General features: G+C 46.9%; 1 protein-coding gene across 13 annotated transcripts in view; it reads left to right on the forward strand.

Annotated features, from left to right (window-relative positions):
- Positions 1–18,249, forward strand: part of nhsl1b (NHS-like 1b) — a 93,814-nt gene that overhangs the window by 70,357 nt on the left and 5,208 nt on the right. For 9 of the 13 annotated variants that reach the window (XM_047328672.1, XM_047328666.1, XM_047328669.1 and 6 more), the window contains 6 exons: positions 3,757–3,909; positions 7,001–7,131; positions 9,413–9,617; positions 11,875–12,006; positions 13,733–17,020; positions 18,038–18,170. In XM_047328672.1, coding sequence (XP_047184628.1) covers positions 3,757–3,909; positions 7,001–7,131; positions 9,413–9,617; positions 11,875–12,006; positions 13,733–17,020; positions 18,038–18,170 — 4,042 coding nt within the window. The remainder of the gene's footprint in view (positions 1–3,756; positions 3,910–7,000; positions 7,132–9,412; positions 9,618–11,874; positions 12,007–13,732; positions 17,021–18,037; positions 18,171–18,249) is intronic. The other 4 variants (XM_047328667.1, XM_047328674.1, XM_047328677.1 and 1 more) reach the window with 2 other exon arrangements.

The raw sequence follows: 18,249 nt of genomic DNA on the forward strand, positions 1-18,249 counted from the left end.
TGAAATTCATTCCCGAGTCTTGTTTTGCATCATTTTGACACAGAAATATTTTTTGGGAGTACCTGAATTTTCATACAGCTCTCCAACTATTTGAATTAAGGCTTTTCTGTAAGTGGATCCACGGTGTAACAATTTATAATTAATTTGATCCCAACTAATGATTTCCTGTGGGTGTACTACCTTCACTGCTCCCTGGGCTGAGCCCAGACACAACCCTCCGTTGCACCCAGTTACCAGGTAACCGCTGGGTGAAGACTCCACTGAGCTGACAACTGTTAGTACTAAATGACCGAGGTGGCAGCTGGAGGCACTTATACTCACAACTACTTTATTTAGGTATGAATGTTTCCTTTAACCTGAGCTCTGTACCAAAGGAAACCGAACCGTCTTTTTACCATGAAGATTATAGTTAGGAGGATGTGTTAACACTCGGAGGCTATTATTTTATCAAGGGCTGTGAATCAATCAGGTGACGATGTTTGGCAAAGACCTGGTTGATGCAGGGCAAGCTGCTTGTGCAAAATCTAATCTCAGATGTATTTATAGCCCGTGTGTGTGTGTCTAAGTCAAGGCTGAGGTGATGTTAACCATTAGCTCAGCATTTTTGTACTTCTTATCTTCCTGTCTGGCACGAGCCTCCGCTTTGCACCTGAGCTGTGGACCTTGGCACTCCACTGCAATCCAGCGCTTTTATTTTGCAGGAGGACGTAGACGCCTAACTACAGTATTGCTCACTTTCAGTGGGTGGATGCTCTGTCTCGGTCTCTGTGGTTCATCTGGGCCATGTCACCGTGGGACCAAAGCTTTTTTTGCAGGGGGTCTAAAGTCAAGGTTTCAAGTTGTAAGAGTTTGTATGATCAGGAGGGACCGTAAAGTGGAAAAGAGGCAAATTTCCTCAAATAAACCCTTAATTATGACGACTTTATACTTTTGCTGGTCACAACTGAACAACAACTTTTGCCTTGTGCATGAATAATAAAACAAACCTGGACCAAGGCCATGCTGACCCATATGAAACACATAACATTGTATTGTGTGTGAAAGTTAAAACCGTGTTGGCTGGAGGGTGATCAGGGAACCGGTTCAGGATTATTGCAGATGCTGTCAATACAATTTGATCACTGTTATTGATCATGACCGCTAATACCATGTGTGTGTGTGTGTGTGTGTGCGTGCAGTGGTTTATCCAGTGATCTTCCTACTTGTATCCTTCTGCATTTTTTTTTATCTCTGAGGCACCTTGTGCGTTGTATCTTTCACCAGTTATCAGCAGCCTTTTTGCGCTCAGACTGTGTTTTTGTAATTGGGCATAGGGAATGTTGATGTCAATGGACAGAGGGATTAAAGTGGACTTCTGAAGGACTTTCGCGCCCATAATCCAGTGTGTGTGTGTGTGTGTGTGTGTGTGTGTGTGTGTGTGTGTGTGTGTGTGTGTGTGTGTGTGTGTGTGTGTGTGTGTGTGTGTGTGTGTGTGTGTGTGTGTGTGTGTGTGTGTGTGTGTGTGTGTGTGTGTGTGTGTGTGAGAGAGAGAGAGCCAGAGAGAGGCTGGGGGTATTGTGGCACTGAAAGGCCTGATGTGGAGACTGATGCAGAGGGACAATACAGGCTTTGTGTGCCTAGTCCCCATGTCCTTGGCCTGCCTATAGTCTGACTGAGGTCTATTCAAGCCCCTTACTCATAAATGGTGGGTGGGGGAGGGCTACCTGTGCTGAGTGTGTGTGATTGAGCAAGACAATTTGAAACTGTGTTTGAAAGGAAATGGAGTATTTGTAGTACGGTGCCTGTGCCTTTCTCAAAGGTATGTTGTGACAGTAATGTTGGTGTGGATTCAAACTTGCTGCAAGTTTTAAATTCACATTCACTCCCCCAGATGAATCGTGTGCGAGTGGTTTCGTGTGTTGGTCTCACACAGCTCTCCGGTTCGAACTTGTGGCGAGTTTTGCCTCGTGATGTATTTGATTGATTTTTGTGATCGGTGCGGGCACACTGCAAGACATCATGTGTACGGACACGGTTAGTCAATCGCAGTGACCCCATATACACCGTCAAGCAGCTTGCACCCATAACATCTAGCAAACTGTTGACTATCATGAATATTTCAGTGACCCCCTCCAGTGCCGTTGCTGTCTGTAACTACCTGCACTGGCTCTTTTCGTCGCATTAGCTTCAAATAACCTTTGCAATGAGTACCAGATTGATGTCAGGTTAATTTAAAGAGGTGCAACTCACTGAATTCCTGCAGCTTGCATTGCTGTGGGCGATACACCTCATCCATACCGTTGTTATAGCTTCAAGCACAGTTTGACCCTTGGTGTGTATGTGTGGTATTTGCACTCTTACATGACTGAGCATGCAACAAATGGGAAGTTTTAACATAGCAACAGAGGTTTAAAAAAAACAACCCATAACAACTTGGAGCTTTTTGATGGAAGAAGAAGAAAACCCTGTAAAAAAGTGTTTGCAAAGTGAGAGAGAACATAAATAAACACAATGGGCCCTCTCCTCTGCTGGAGAAGCAATTAACGGCCGCCCATTCGTCAGTGAGCTGTAGAGACGGACATTAACCCGCCATTTTTTACCAGCAGCAGGACACGGTGCGCTGCACTGTCCCCTGTAAATCCATCTACACAACGATGTTTAACTTTGCTGTACTCATTAGGTTGCCTAACCTCTCAGGGTCCCACAGAAGTAAAGTAGGACTGGTCAATTCAGAACTCATAAAATGCCCAGAGGAGTTATTTTGTATATCAAAGCAGGCACACACACTGTCTCACACTTTCTCCAACGACTAATTTGCAGTTGTTGGACCCCACCCTATACCACTACACCTCTACCTTGTCCTCCCCCGACACATGCTGCTATGGCTCATTAGCACCTGTGAAAAAAAAAAGCCCTCAAATAAAAACACTCCACACACACCCAGCCCCTTTCCATGACCCGTCCCCTTCCTCCTGGTCCCTCCAGACTTCTCCCTCTCTCCCGGTCAGATGGGCATGTTGTTTTTTTTTGGTCAGGACCAGGGCTAACCAAACTAACATTTAGCGGTTTAAATGGAAATATTACTACATCCACGATCACCAATTTTGGCTTGGATTCGCTCACTTGGTAAGCCTAAATTTTGTTTAGTGTATGTGTCATTACATTGATATCAACAGCCATCTGTTAAAGTGGCTTAAGAACGCCATGTGAGAATAAAGCTCAATTGTGAAGAGCTCTAGGAAATACAGAAGTTAACGAAGTAGGTCAAATTGATTATCTTCTCTGTTTGGTACGTCGTAGTTGTGTTACATTTGCTGGAACGATGCTAAGATCTAGCTTTAGGTTGAACCAATTGAATAAGCGCTTTTTTGATATTTAATATACTGTATAGAGAAAGCTTATACAATGAAAACAGTTTTTTTTAACAGTGTTGTCACAACACTGCTGTTTTTTTTAATAGGACTTACTCTGGCTGTACAAAAATAAGGTACTCTGCTTTTGTGCATTTTCAGTTGTGTGTTTACATTTTAACCACGGGTCAGTGTTTCCCTCCCGAGCTGCCTCCATCTGAGATGTGTGGCCTACTAATTGTGCGATGTCTCAGATAAGTGTCATGTTGCTGGTGTGGAGACTGACACCTCGGTACAAAGCACCTCGCCGTCCTTCCCCTTCCTGTCCTCCTTCAAGCATAAACCAGGCCGCTCTACCGCCAGTTCTACTTGCAGAGAAAAGGTTCTGATCCACAATACTCAATTCTGATCTTTTGTCTCTCTCCAGCGGTGTCTAACCTTGATGAGGAGAGCAAGTGGACGGTTCATTACACAGCCCCGTGGCACCAGCAGGAGAACGTCTTCCTACCAGGCAGCAGGCCGCCCTGCGTAGAAGACCTCCACCGCCAAGCCAAAGTTAACCTCAAGACTGCCCTGCGAGGTAAGGACCATTCAAATTTATTTGTTATGAAACATAGTTAAAGAACGATACATCCTGGATCCACCCCGTAATCTGCATCAACATTTAGTTTATTCTGTACTTATCCTGCAAACAAATAAACCAACGTTCTAACAGACACATGTGAAATCATAACCTTCTTCATGGAGGAAAAAATATCCCCTGTTGGAACGTCTCTCGATGCCGTCACACGCCGGGGTCTTCAAGGGGAATAAATACCCCGGCGAATTTTGTTTGTCTACAGTTTGTGTAAACTTGTAATAAGTGCTTAGCCAACAACACAACAGTGTGAGATCCTCTTCTTCCTGTTTGTCCAGTGCAATTAGACAAGAACGGGCACAACGGTCTCGTCAAACAAACAAAGTCAGTCGAGTCAGAAGAGAGTGACGACTTTTTAATATTCTCACAACTCTCCCAGAACAGGAAGTGGGAACAGAAGTAAATACTGGCACCTGGGAAAGTTGTGTTTTCCACCTATTTGTCAGATAAAGGTTTGAGGGGCAGGTGTTAGAAAAGGCCCAGAATTGTGAATATGGCTGTTTGTGTGCGTAGGTGTGTGTGTGTGTGCTTACATGGGTGGTGTGCTACAGTAAAAGGCTTGTTGTTTACCTGCTGAGGTGGCCTGGTGTGTCAGCAGATAAAAGACACTGAGATAAAGGGAGAAAGAGATAAATGGGGAGGAGGCGGATGTAACCTGACGCTTACGGTGTGTAAAGGCTTAGTCAGACACAGACACACACCCACTAGAAGTTTTCTTTGTCTTTATTTGACTCCTGCGCTTTTGCTGTTGTATATTACTTCTTGCAATATGGATGTTGCTTGGTACGCAATTGCCAAAAACACCACCTGGGAGGTGGGGTTAATGCTGCTCCCTCTTCATCCTGTCACCACCACCCAGCCCCAGGGGTCCTGACTGAAGGCCAACAGGTGTCCAATGGGAGCACCTGTGCTGTCCATTTGAGTCTTGAAGTGTGTTTTTGAATTCCTCCCCCACTCCCAGGAAGTTGAGAGTGGCGGTGACACGCCTAATTACAGCCCAGCTCTATGGAAACGAATGTGGACCTTTCATCGTAATGTCAGTTTTTATTGAACATTATCTCTAAAATGTCTATAATTGACGCGTGTCTAATAGCCATTACTTCATTTTAAAAACAGGTTTTTAAGGTAATGTTGCTCTACCCCTGCTCTCGTGTGCATGCAACAAGTCACTAAATTCAATGCCACCAGCGTGACCACAGCAAAGGTACTCGAGTCAAAGCAGAATAATCGATAACTAATCAGATGGCAACGTGCTTCCTCTCGCTGTTCCTTTCGCACACTCACATGGGTTTGAACTTGTGCTAAGCAGGGGACGTGCCACCAGGTCAAAATGCATCAGGGAAGGTTACATAACAGTCACTAGGGTTATCAGGAGTATCATTTTGTTTGACAGTGTATGTGTATGTTGGAAGTAGGCTCCGAATTAATAAGATCAATATTTTTTTATATCATATCTGGCAGTTAACCAGTATAATTTATTAATCATCATCATTAGCATTATATGTTACATTTACAGTGAAGTTGAAAAAACTTTCAGAAACACAAGAAATTCTGATGCCTGCAATGGAGAGACATCATAGGGTCCCTGCAATCAGGATCAAATTATATTTGGAATTATGTTTATGACAGCTCACTATAGCTCCTCATGAGATTAGTTTTCCCCTTTTGACTTTACATAGCCATATTAGCAATTATTGTATATATACATACATATAATCACGTACTTTTTTACATGTCCTCCATTCTTTCTGCTTGCGTCACTTACCCCTCCCTTTTAGTTCTGCCTAGCAACGAATAGCTCTCGGCTCACCAGGGCTCATTTAGTGTAACAACCATCTCCAAATCACGCGACACCAATCATCTCGACATCTCCGGCTCCTGTCATCTTCCTCATCATGCTTTCTAAATCCCTCTTCCACACCGCTGCCACATCACCTTGTGGTCACAGTAGCTTGCCAGCCCCACAAGGATCGTTTATCTGACAGTATTACACATGCACTGGTGTGTCTCTCCGCAGAGATGGGCTGTAATTAGCTATGGAGATAGATCGTGGGATCAAAAACAACGTCTCTGAGTTGTCAGGCTGCGAATGTGACATGCAAGTGTAATTCACAAAAAAAGGGGGTTTTGATTGTTAATTCACAAGATGCAAGATGAAAGACTTGCCAGGAGGGTTTTTACATCACAAGAATACACATGCATGATTGTACCAGTGTGAGCAAGAGGGGCTTAGATACATGTGCGTTTTCTCCTCAGAGTTGATTAGATCTCTTTATCCTGCAGGCTACAGGCTTCAGTTAAGGCACAGAGAACAATACTTTCATGTTTTAGTTGAGCCTTTAGAAGAAACTATTACTTGAATATAATTAGCAATCACAACGCCCAACAGAGGATGTATTATTAGACATGTTAGCTGAGGGGAAAAGAGAGAGATGATGCGCTCAATGCCCCCTGAGAGAAAGAGGGGGCTGATGGAGGAGAGGGAGACAGTTCTGCCATCTGTGTGTGACAGGCTGAAACTGATAACCCCTCCTCTGGTTACACGCACACGCACACACACGCACACACACCCTCACACACATTACAACCACAACACAGCAGGTGGTGACAAGAGGAGGTGTGAGCAGAACTTGGCAGCGTCCAAACGAGCTACTGCACTCACATGAGAGACACAAATCCAGTGAAATACTTGATGTTACACTGCGATATCTTATAAATATTTCACTCATAATTTGTATAGCAGCATTATTGGCCAATTTATTATGAATACTTAATGCACAATTTAGCATTTGTGCGCGTTGTACATTACTTGAGTGTTTTTCTGATTTTGTGATGTATTAAGTAGTCAAAGTTGAATTCTCATAATGGTGTTGTATGATTAATTGAGTTTTTTTTCTCCAAAAAACATTAAAATATTCCTGCATCAACAGTCTACAAAATCTTATCCAACAAATATTTGTGATCACGATGGCTGCCAAAGATTATAGCGATCGTTGTGTCTATAAGACGTCTCTTGTTCTCCGTCTGTCTCCAGAATGTGACAAGTTGAGGAAAGACGGTTTCCGGAGCTCCCAGTACTACTCACAGGGTCCCACCTTTTCTGACCCGAGTCAGTCCACAGGCAGCCTGCAGGATGAGGAGGAGGAGGACGAAACTGACAAGAAGGTATAACACAAATGATAAATACTTAAGATGAACACACGGCTGTCAGTGGCACTGCCTGCATGTATGATCTAGTGGAGATTCAGTAGCATGAAACAGTATCTGTCTGCCCTCTAGGGGTCAGAAGTGGAACATCGGATCTGAACCTCAATATCTTCACTGCTTCTGTTTAGTTTTTGCTTTCTCCTCTCCCATTTTTACTTTGTGCTCAGTTAAGTTAAAATAAAAAGTATGGTAAAGTTGAAAAGGTTTTAATTTAAAGTGGGTTAACTAAGTTCTTAAACTGTGACACCATAGTAGCATATTTGATATTTGATTTGGTATGAAAGGAACACGAAGAACTAGGTTAACAGTCACAATTTCATTACAAAGAAGAGTTAAAATTGGAAGTTTATCCACACTTTATTTGTTCTCCAGACAGAGTTACATATATACAGAGAGAATAAGCACTTCCTGACTGTTTTTTTCTTGTATAATAGTCATTTTCTGTCAGTACAGTAATTTCGATGGGTGGAGGGAGACAGAGAGAGAGGCAGAGATGAAGAAAGGGATAGAAAATAAGAAAAAGAACCGGAGACCTAAACTATTACTTATTGCTCTTCTGTCCAGCAGATCTGCCTCATTTCCTCATTTTTATTTCAGACGCACAAACCGTTAGACACAATATTTGAGTTCCTGACGGGGGGGGGGGGGGGGGGGGGGGGGGGGGTCTTTCACTGTAATTATCAGGGCCTCCTTTTTCGCCTGGAGCCTCTGAAGGCCAGCCCCTCATTTCGTGCCTGCCTCGACCCGTGACCTCCACAAAATGCTGTTGTCTGTCTAAACTGTCGTTTTCCATCTCTCGCCATTCATGTTTATACTTTCTACACACTCACCGCCTCTCTTAGATCTCCAGCCAATGCTCTTCCTATAGGCCTTCCTTACCCCCTTCCTCTCTTCCTCTGTTTGTCCGCGTCCCCCCATCACTTCCTGTTGTCCTGAGGCCACTGAGCCTAACTTTGCCTGACAGCAGCTTCAAAAGAAGAAACAGGGCTCGTGGTTGAGCCAAAATGATGCAAAATAACAAGCCACCAAATTCTGTGTGACTGAGGGTTTTTCCCAAACCGCCCGACCCCCCAACCCCCTCCGTTGCCTCCCACTTATTTACCCATCCATCCATGCGTGGTCTGTATGAAAGCACTTTTAACCATCCTTTCTAGCCAGACTGATGGTTTGAATTGTCGGGATAAACACTAGTGGAAACAGAGACTGATTGCTGGTATAATATTTGGGGAGATGCAGGAAAGCTCGACTGAAACAACAAACTCACACTGAAGATTTTTTCAAATTCCAATGGTTCGTGGCGTTCGTGAGGACTGATGATTCTGAAACTGATTCCAGGATATTTTGGGCTCACTGTGCTCTGAAGTCAATCTGGTGTGTACTCATATAAAAAAAAGGTTTGTCATTTAAGTATTTAGGCTCAGATGGACCTTGACAGTGTTTTTCTTCCGTAGGCATTAATTTTGAATGTTGCTGTTGACACAGTTTCATGCCCGGATGCAGCAGGGAAACATTGTTTCCTATTTTGTCTCTGTAGTAAATTCCACTCGTAGTGTGTGTGATCGCAGGTTTAACGCATGAGTGATTCTCTCTCTCGTTCTCCTTCTTTGTCCTCACTGTAGCTCGTTTGTTTTCCTCCTGCCATGTCCGACTGCGCTGTTGGTTTGCTCTCATCTGTGTTTGTGTGTGTGTGTAAGAGAATACGCATTTTAATTTGGCTTTGATTGATTGTAAAACAAGTTTACTGCACCACCAGTTGCTAAAGGTCACAGCAGTGTGATATATTAAAGTCTGTCTGTGTGTGCCAACATATCTCTCAAACAATCTGCTAGTTATGGCTTTGGACAATTAATTTCTGTAATATTTGATTCCCACTCACATCCACTTATATTCTTTTGACATTTCACTTTGAGATTCTTCATTATATATCAGTTCTGCGCTCTTATTCAATACAATACACAAATGTTTTTCCATTTCTATCCCCCGTCATGTTTCTTCTCTCTCATCACTGTCACTCTTTTCATGTTTTCTGTCTTTCTGCGCCTCTGAATTTCTCCCTCTCCTCCTCCCATGTCATCTAAATGACTTGACTTTTCTTCAGTTTTTTCATTCCTCGTTTCTCTCCTCTCCCCTTCTCTCTGTGTCCACTCCCTATTCTCTCTCTCCTTTTTTTGCTGCTCCTGTCCCTTACTACATGTGTTACGTCTCATTAATACTATCTCTCCCTCTCTCTTTTGTCCAGTCCACAGCTTCATCAGTGGAGGATGACAAATCCCAGGTCTCCATGAGGCCTCAGACCCCACAGGGAGGGGGCGAAGGAAGGGAGGGGTCTGAGGTTGACGGACAGGTGATATGGAACAAAGGCGCACCCCTCCCCACCCCGGAGGAAAAGATGAGGCAGGCAGCCAAGGCCGTGCCTACAGACATAGTTGCCATCAATGTCACAGGTATGACACGTCTCCTGACAACTGCACTCATTCCACCATGTTGTCCATATCTCAACCACCAGTGAGTAGAAACCATTAGTGTCGGTAGTGGAAAACACACGTCCTGGCCTTCTAGTTCCATTTTGAGTAGAAACCGAGAAACATCAAACTACATAGAGTTTGATCAGGCCTCATCCATTCACGGTGTCCGTTCTGTATCATTAACCTCTCACCATCAATCACACATTTTGTTTTGTTTGTCTGATGAGAACCTTAACTGAGCATTAGATGATCATGGTCAATGTAGAGATCCAAAAAAAGAGGGAGAGCAATGTGCAAATCTAACCCCAGATTGGTACAGGGGCAGGAGATGAAGCAGCTAAACAAAGACGAAGAAGAGGTTGTCTGCGCATTCGAATTAGCAAACTCCCAATAACGTCTTATTTGTGTAACTTTGACATGGAAAATATTTTTTCGTGGAAAACCCCAAACCATGCAAGTAAAACTTTCGGGAGTTTGCAAATTTCAGTGTGGACAACCTTTTTTAAATACAGAGACATGCTTTTCTAGTCATTATTTAATTGTCTTACAAACAAGCAAAATGGTCGGACTGCTCCTTCAATCAACCCCCTGTGGTCGAGCTGATATAGAGAAAACAATAACTGTTCCCAGTCGTCCACAGAGGGGAAAAAATGTATGTGTCAGTCATGGGTGTCTGCCTCCTCCGCTGCACCTCTGTGTATTTTCCCTCCTTCCATCATGCTTCTCAGAGAATGACCTTCACCTCCCTTTATGTGGGCGAGCGTGTGTGAACATTTGTGTGAAAATTGTGTGACAGCTTAGCAGAGGGTCAAGGCTTTTCACCGACTTTATGTCATATCACATGGCGTTTGACAGATGGACCCTTGTGAGCATGTCTCACACACTAACACATATATTTATCTCAATCAGCCAGCTCTATTGTTTAGTGTAATACAATGTATGATATGTCTTATGATTCACTCATTAGATATGAACTCACACACATGCACAACAGTACAGAGACTCAAAGGTGTCAAGACCAATCTAACTGGGATCCCATTGCTTCAGACACTAATGATGTGGCCCCAGTCCGTGTTAATAAAATCACTGTTGACTTCATCTGCAGTCACTCTAGATTACTGTGAAACAGAGAGTAAAATTAAAGGGAGAACGTGGTAACACGTGATAAAATGTGATAGACACTATCTGCCCTCATATCAGTTTCTATTTCCCTAACGCCTGCGAGCCGTCCCCATCGAGTCAGAGAGAAGAAAGCAGAGCAGTTCATAGTGTGATATTGCTCTTCCCTCAGGGAAACTGGACTGAGAGGGAGAAGGATATTGAGAGCAGTGAAAGAGTGTGTGTGTGTGTGTGTGTGTGTGTGTGTGTGTGTGTGTGTGTGTGTGTGTGTGTGTGTGTGTGTGTGTGTGTGTGTGTGTGTGTGTGTGTGTGTGTGTGTGTGTGTTTTTTCTCATATCTGTCCTGTGCATGTGATAATAGCATGTTTTCTACAACTCACATATCTCAACTGTATGTTTCCAGCTCAGTTACCCGTATTCAGAAATGGAATTTGAACCATCAGCCAAAAGACATTTTAGGATTTATTTTTTACAAACCTTTGTGAAGAAACGTTCTACTGCCATTTTCTGCATCCGTCTGTTTTTTGGCCCCAAATTTGGCTGGTGGGCTAAAAAGGCTAAAGGGTCATTCCACCCTAATAACAGAGGGGGAAGAAAAAAAATAATTTTCACTTCTAATCGCAGCTCTGCAGATACTTTGTATTTATAAGTTTAGCTCTTTGCCTTAGAGACTCACTTCACCCCAATAAAATGGCATTGAAAGGGATTTCATTCATGGAGCCCAAAGCACTGAATCTGAAAAATCATTTCTATGTTTCAACAGTTTCCTGTGGAATTACTTTTTTGAAAGAATGCTTTAGTCCATTGCTGTGTGCATACTACAAACTGGATTTCCAGTTACCCAAATTATATTGGGATGGCTTAAGAAAAGTTTTTGTATCTCAAAATCTGAGCAAATAAATCCAAAACTATCTGCATGGCAACCTACAACAAGATAAAAGTGAGAAAATGTTTCAGGATCAGGATTCCTGCCCTATTGCATGTTCCATTCAACCCCCCCCCCCCCCCCCCCCCCCAAAAAAAACCCACTGCATGTTAAAGAGCTTGTGCCTTCCGACTAACCGACTGCTGTTTGCCTGTGTGTCCGCCTGCCTTGCTCTCGCCCTCCCGGCTCCCAGGGGCAGTGTTTGACCGACAGGCGACTATCCGGCGCTCCCTCATTAACACTGACACCGTGTCCCGTCGGCCCAAGAAGGTCAAACGCAGAAAGACTATATCAGGGCTGCCTGAAAACTTCAACCTGGAGCTAGGTATGGATCACTGTGGGGTTATACATTGCCCTCTACTGTCCACAGTCCTATACCAACACTCTGAACGAGCATCCCTCCTTCTTTCATCACTTCCTATGACCATACTTTCATGTTCCCATCAACATAACTGTATTTTGACTGGACAATTAACAGTATTGTTCATAATTGTGAAGGAGACAATGGTAGATTCACGTCCACAGTGTTGGATCAAGGCCCTGCAGCTGTTCAGTCTTTTCCCTCTTTCAGTGTCCTCATTTTTTCTCCTCCACCCTGTTTAAGCGTGTCCAAAGCCAGGAACGAGTTATGAAATCCCTTTCAGTACATTTCTGTTTTTTATCAACTCACATAGGAGGCGTTGAGTGCAGGGTTTGCCACACTTCACTTTGTACTCTCATAATCCTTTGTGCGTCCTCATTTGTGTGAATTGTGTGTGTTAATTTTGTGTCTGTGCCTTAATCCTGGGGCCGTATTGATAATCTTAGCTCGTGTCCCATGTGTGTCTTACTTAACAACATGTACTGGTTGATGAGACTGTGTGCCCCTGATCATGAACACATAAAATCCCTCTTCTTCTGCCCCTGTCATTTTCAGAGAATAACATCCTTAAACAGATGAGGGGCAAATAACAAACATGAGGGGTAAATGACAAACACAGGGGTTCAGAGGTCTCTTAGTTACTCAGCTGAGCTGGATGTCCAAGCGAAAACTAAGCCCACTAAGCTGACACTGTGTTGTGCTGACGGCGCCGCATGGCTGATGTTTATTTACGAGTCTCCGAGCTGTAGAATGACAGCAGTATTTTAAGAGAATGTCATTTCTGTTGTGCGATAAGATCAACTGATAAGGAAAAGAGCTTTAAAGTCTGGTTAGTGCCCAGCTGACGACCGCGTCTGAATGTCATGATTACTGGGCCGGGGTAATTGCCCCAGTGCCTCATCCCTCCCTCTCTTTGCTCTAGTGCTGCCTGCCGTTGTAGACCTGCAGCTTAATCCATCGCAGCAGCAGCAGCAGCAGCCAAGCTGTCACTCCAGCTTTTAGCAAAGGAGGAACAGTGCATGTGTGGTTCAGGCAGAGCGAGAAAGGGGAGGAAGAGGGAAGAAAGGACATGAAGAGAGTGAGTGTTTTTGGAATATGAGCATCAACAGGAGAGCCGCCACAGATGGGAGACACACTAGACATCTTTTCCCGTTTTACAGCCAATTCTTCAAATTGTTTGTTTTCCAGCCGGTATGTTCAGAGTGTGTGTCTTTGATTTATGTTCATCTGCATTTCTGTGTGTCTTTGTATCTGCACATTCTGTATGTCACCACTGTATGTGCATGCACCCTTGTATGCGTGTTTTAGTGTCCACGTATGTGCTTGTTTGTTGTGTGCCTCGTGCCTAACCAGATGCCCATCCTGGACCCCAGGAGACTGTTTTTCTCTGTGAGCCAGAGCAAGAATTGCAGGGGAAGCGTAGTATGGACTCTTTCTTCCCCTCTGTCTCCCCTCATATCCTCCCCTCCTTAATCAAAGAGACCAGAAGTTAATAACAGGGTTACAGCAAATCAAATTAATTAGCTTCCCTGTGACCACAGTTTATCTGACAGTCCAGTCAAACAGTAGGAGACATTGTGCCTGAAGAGGTGGTAGAGGGGAAATAGAAGGGAAGTGAAGCAAGAAAAGAAAACAGGAGATTCTTTGATCAATCACACATTTACCTTTTTTTCTATGTTTGCTTTGACAGCAGCAAAAGGACGTGGCGGAGAGCTCCGACCTCATTCCATGTTCATTCCGGGACAGTACTCCACTTTGGGCCGTGTGGGGAGCGTCAACTCAATGCTCCGACGTTCAGAGACCAGAGACTCAGGCTGCCAGACAGAAGAAATAAAGGTTGTACCCCCATCCATGAGAAGAATTCGGGCACAGAGAGGACAGGGAATCGCGGCTCAGATGGCCGGCATTTCTACTTCCTCCTCAACCGGAAGTATATCTATCTCCAGCAGTGACAGCTCTGGGATCTTGATGCTGCCCAATCAGTTTAACGGAGACCTTTCCCGTTTCCACAGTCTGCCTCGACAGGGCGCCAGGGTGTCCCTCAGCGCTGATCCTATCTATAGCAGCACCCCCATCAAGTCAGAGGGGCAAACAACGCCCCAGAGGCAGATTGGAAAGCTTCAGGTTGATGATACAGTGGTGCACATGAGAAACGCCCCAAGGACAGGAACCCTGACCAGGCCCAAGTCCCAGGAAGTGAGGGGGACACAGTCCAGTGAGTGGGGTGGTGGTCCAGCTTGTGTGGTGTCGCCACATGCTGCCTATTCCACCTCAGTCATCCCCAATGCCACCCTGTTGAGCTCCACTGAGGTCATAGCCCTCAACACCTCCAGTCCCCTCTCCCACTCCCCAGCCTCAGTTTATGCCACAGCCCGGCCGCTCAGTCTGGCTCCTTCCTCCAACGCTGGTCTTCTGCTCTCCAGTCCGACAACCTTCACCCACAGCTCCACCTTCCCAGCGTTGGCCACATCTACCCTGTCTCATACACCACAGGGGGGCGGTCTGGTCGTCTCAGCGCCCGCTAGTGAGTCGGGGCACTCGGACAGTAGCATGCACAGCCACAGCACCTTGGCCCCCACACCTCCATCCTGTCTGCCGGAGGAGCAGTGGATCTACGACACACCAGAAAACGTGGTGCTCCCTCATCGCACGCTGACCTCCAGCTGCTCCACTCCCATCAACCAGCTGTATAGCAGCCTGGACCTGTCCTCCAGGACCACTACTGATTCCAGCTCCGTTTACTCCCAGGACAATGACGGCTACTTCACCTCCATGCACCTGGACTCTGGCCTGCGCTCTCGCAGCCACGGCAGCGGGCACGGGGCAGCAGCTGGACGGGCCACCAGACACAGCATGTACGAGTGCCGTGAGATGGCCAATCAGGAAGACTCTGGAAGCTTGTACAGTGACCGCTCTCTATCGCGCAGCATCTCCCTCCGCAAGGCCAAGAAGCCTCCGCTGCCCCCGGCCCGTACAGACTCTCTGAGACGAAAGCCTGGTGCGAAAAAGCCGCTCGGAGCCGTCAGTGCCATCAGTGGTGCTAACGAACCGAACGGCGGCATGTTGAACGAGACTCTGATTGCCAGTTTGCAGCAGAGCCTACAGATGGGGCTGAGGGGAGGGAAAGGAAAGGGCGCATCACCGTCGTCACCCTCTCACAGCCCAAGCAGCGACTACGATGACCCCTGGGTTCTGCGGCCGCGCAGTCACAGCAGCATCAGTGCAGGCAGCTCTGCAGCATCACTCGCAGCTAATGCAAACTGTGGCGGTGTGTCCAACGTCTACTCCCTTTGCCACGTGACGCCCGCTCACAGCGACACCAGCAGCTTGCGTTCGGACTATGCAGATTCCTGGGGTTATTACATGGACTATCCTCGTAACCATGGAGACCAGAGGGCGCAGACCCCTCCAGCCACAGATAACATGCCAGCTGGGGCTCACAGGGGTGAACTGCAGGACGGAGGTGAGATTCACAGCAACAGCCAGGCGCCTGGGGCTCCAGGGAAGGAGCGAGGGGTGGCTGTGAAGCCCAAAACGTCAGCCTCCTCTCCGGATAGGGTGCACAGACTGACCTCCCCGTCTAGCGGCTACTCCAGCCAGTCCAACACGCCCACGGCTGGAACCCCGGTGCCGTCATTAGTCAGGTCCATGTCTCCCTCTGGCCGGCCAAAGCCAAAAGTGCCCGAGAGGAAGTCATCTCTCCTCTCCTCTGTATCCATGTCCTCCTCTTCCACCTCCCTCTCCTCCAACACCTCGGACTCACTGAAGAGCTCAGGTCCTTCACCCCTACCCCTCTCCTCCTCAGCTCCCAACACCCCTCTCAGCCCACCTCCACCCTTCCCAGCCCCTCTTCCACCAAGTGCGACCGCAGGTTCCACCACCCCTCCACCAGCTCCCCCGTTACCAACCACTCCACGGGGAACCTCTCTGACCCCGCTCCCTGCTTGTTCCACCTCCCCAGAATTTCCCCCTCCTCCATCCCCTGAAACACTAATCCACCCCAGTTTGTCCTACAATGGGAGCTTCAGTCCTCCCCCGCCTCCTCCTCCGATGCCCTCCTGTGGACCCCCTCCACCTCCTCCACTGCCTACTTTTGTTCCACCTTCCTCCTACCCATCCCTCGTGAAGGCAGTGAAGGATGCTGCTAAACCAGCTACTCCCGACAGCCCTAAGCCTCTGATTACCCCGTTTGCACTTCAGAGTGTTCAGCTACGGTCAATCAAGAGGCCAGAGAAGGATATTAATGGCAAATCAGACCACGTCACAGCTCAGGAAACATGGGCGGACCTCCCTCGGAGTCTACAGTCCCAGAAGCTGGAGAGATCTCACTCCCAGCTGCATTCTACTGTGTTACCCGTGTTTAACAGCTCCCCAGAAGAAGATTTCCGCAATTCCTCACCATCGCCTGTGTCAAAGCTCTTAGAAGAGTTGTCATTTGACTGCAGCGACACAGATGAGACACCAGACAGTGCCGTCTCAAACGGGAAAGCTGCGGATCAGAGTTACACTCTTTCAAGCGGAAAAGATTATGATGAAGAGCAGGAATCACTGCCAAGTCCCCCACAGATGTCCCGGAGCTCCCCCGTCAAACAGAAGCCCCCAGCTGTCTCCAAGAAACCCAAACTCTCTTTTCTCCCACCATTTAGCACCAAACTAATCGACGAACAGGTTCCAGCTCAGACTATAACCAGCCTGTCCCAAACAGAAGACCAAGTGGATGCTCTGCAGGGACAGACAAAGAAAGAGGAGAGAGAGGAGGAGAGCCAGCAACAGGAGGAGATTTCAGAGCCATTAGCTGGGAGCAGTGAAGCATCCACTGAAATCCAGGACGAGTCCAGAATCTCTACTCCTGTCTGCCAGGAGACGAGTCTGGACAACGGACCGTGTAGCAATGGAGAGGCCTACGATGAGGAAGACGAGGACGGTGATGGAACGAGCAGCACGACTGGATCCATCAGCTCCAAGGAGGACGACGCAGGTGAGTCTTCTTTTACTGTGCTTTTTCACCAAACCTAAGTTAGAAATGTACCGACTCTTAAACAACCTTTTTACTTCCGAGTTAAACCATCATCTTACTTTGTTAGAAGTCATGCGGTTGCCTGCTGCCAGCTCCTCGGCCAGCTGTGAAATGTATTTTGCCCCCCGAAGCGAAGAAGCCGAACTTGAAACCACGAGCTTTTATAGGTTTGAAAACTGTGAAAATGGCTCAGAAGAGACGGCTTATCACTGGGACAGCAGAGCTGCAGCCGCTCGAATTTATCCTCCCTCCCTCGCTCGCCCTCTTCCACTCATCCCTTTATATTTATATGCAGATATCTCTTGTGGTTGCGCTGTCCCTAGGTTTTTCCCGCATTGTGTTTCCCACACACACAAACGTGAGCCCCCACTGTCTACTCGACTCATGTCTGCCATCCATCCTTATTTCTAAATATCAATTTTTGCCTGTCTGCCTTTTCCCTCTTCTTTTCTGTCAAATTTCTTATCTTCAGTCCGTCCTACTTAGCCCCTCTCTCTCTCTTTCTCTCTCTCTCTCTCTTGCCGTCCCGCTCCCTTCTCTCTCTCTCTGAGGGTAAGGGAGGGGGCCAAACTGTCCCAGGGGAGATGCTTGTCGTTGTTGGGGGGAGCGGGGGGGAGGGGCTCGGTCATATCTGGAGGGGAGGGGAACAGATCTGGTAAGGGATGAAGGGGAGGATGGGGAGAGCGTAAAGAGAGGCTGCCTGCAGCGGCTCAGGCAGTCGGAGCGCAGACGTGAGTGTGGTCGTTGAGAGGAGGAGGAGGAGGAGAAAAGAGGCTGAACTAGAGGAGAAGAAAGGAGAGGGAATCCAGAGACAGAGCGAGAATGTAAGAAGACAGTCCCGCACCTACCTGGTAGCACTTCAGATTTCATAGCCTGCCAGGTTAATGCGACGGGACGGTGGATTCACGAGTGTGTGTGTGCAACCAAAAGTACACGTCTGCATGTGTGTTTGTAACGTGCGTGTTCCTCTGTGTTCAGGTGAAGTGTTCGACTCCAGGACGGCTGAATCGTCTCCGGCCCCGTCAGCCAACGGGGCGTCCGAGCAGAACATGGTGACCCCCTCTCCCACGCGGCCCAGAACCACCGAGGACCTCTTTGCCGCCATTCACAGGTACCACGATGCGCTTCGCTCTTCTCACGCCTCTTGTCACTCCCATCATCGCTCCTCAACCGTTTCTACTCCCCGATAA

Source organism: Scophthalmus maximus, chromosome 18, assembly GCF_022379125.1.
Source record: "Scophthalmus maximus strain ysfricsl-2021 chromosome 18, ASM2237912v1, whole genome shotgun sequence".
In the NCBI taxonomy this organism is placed as follows: domain Eukaryota; kingdom Metazoa; phylum Chordata; class Actinopteri; order Pleuronectiformes; family Scophthalmidae; genus Scophthalmus; species Scophthalmus maximus.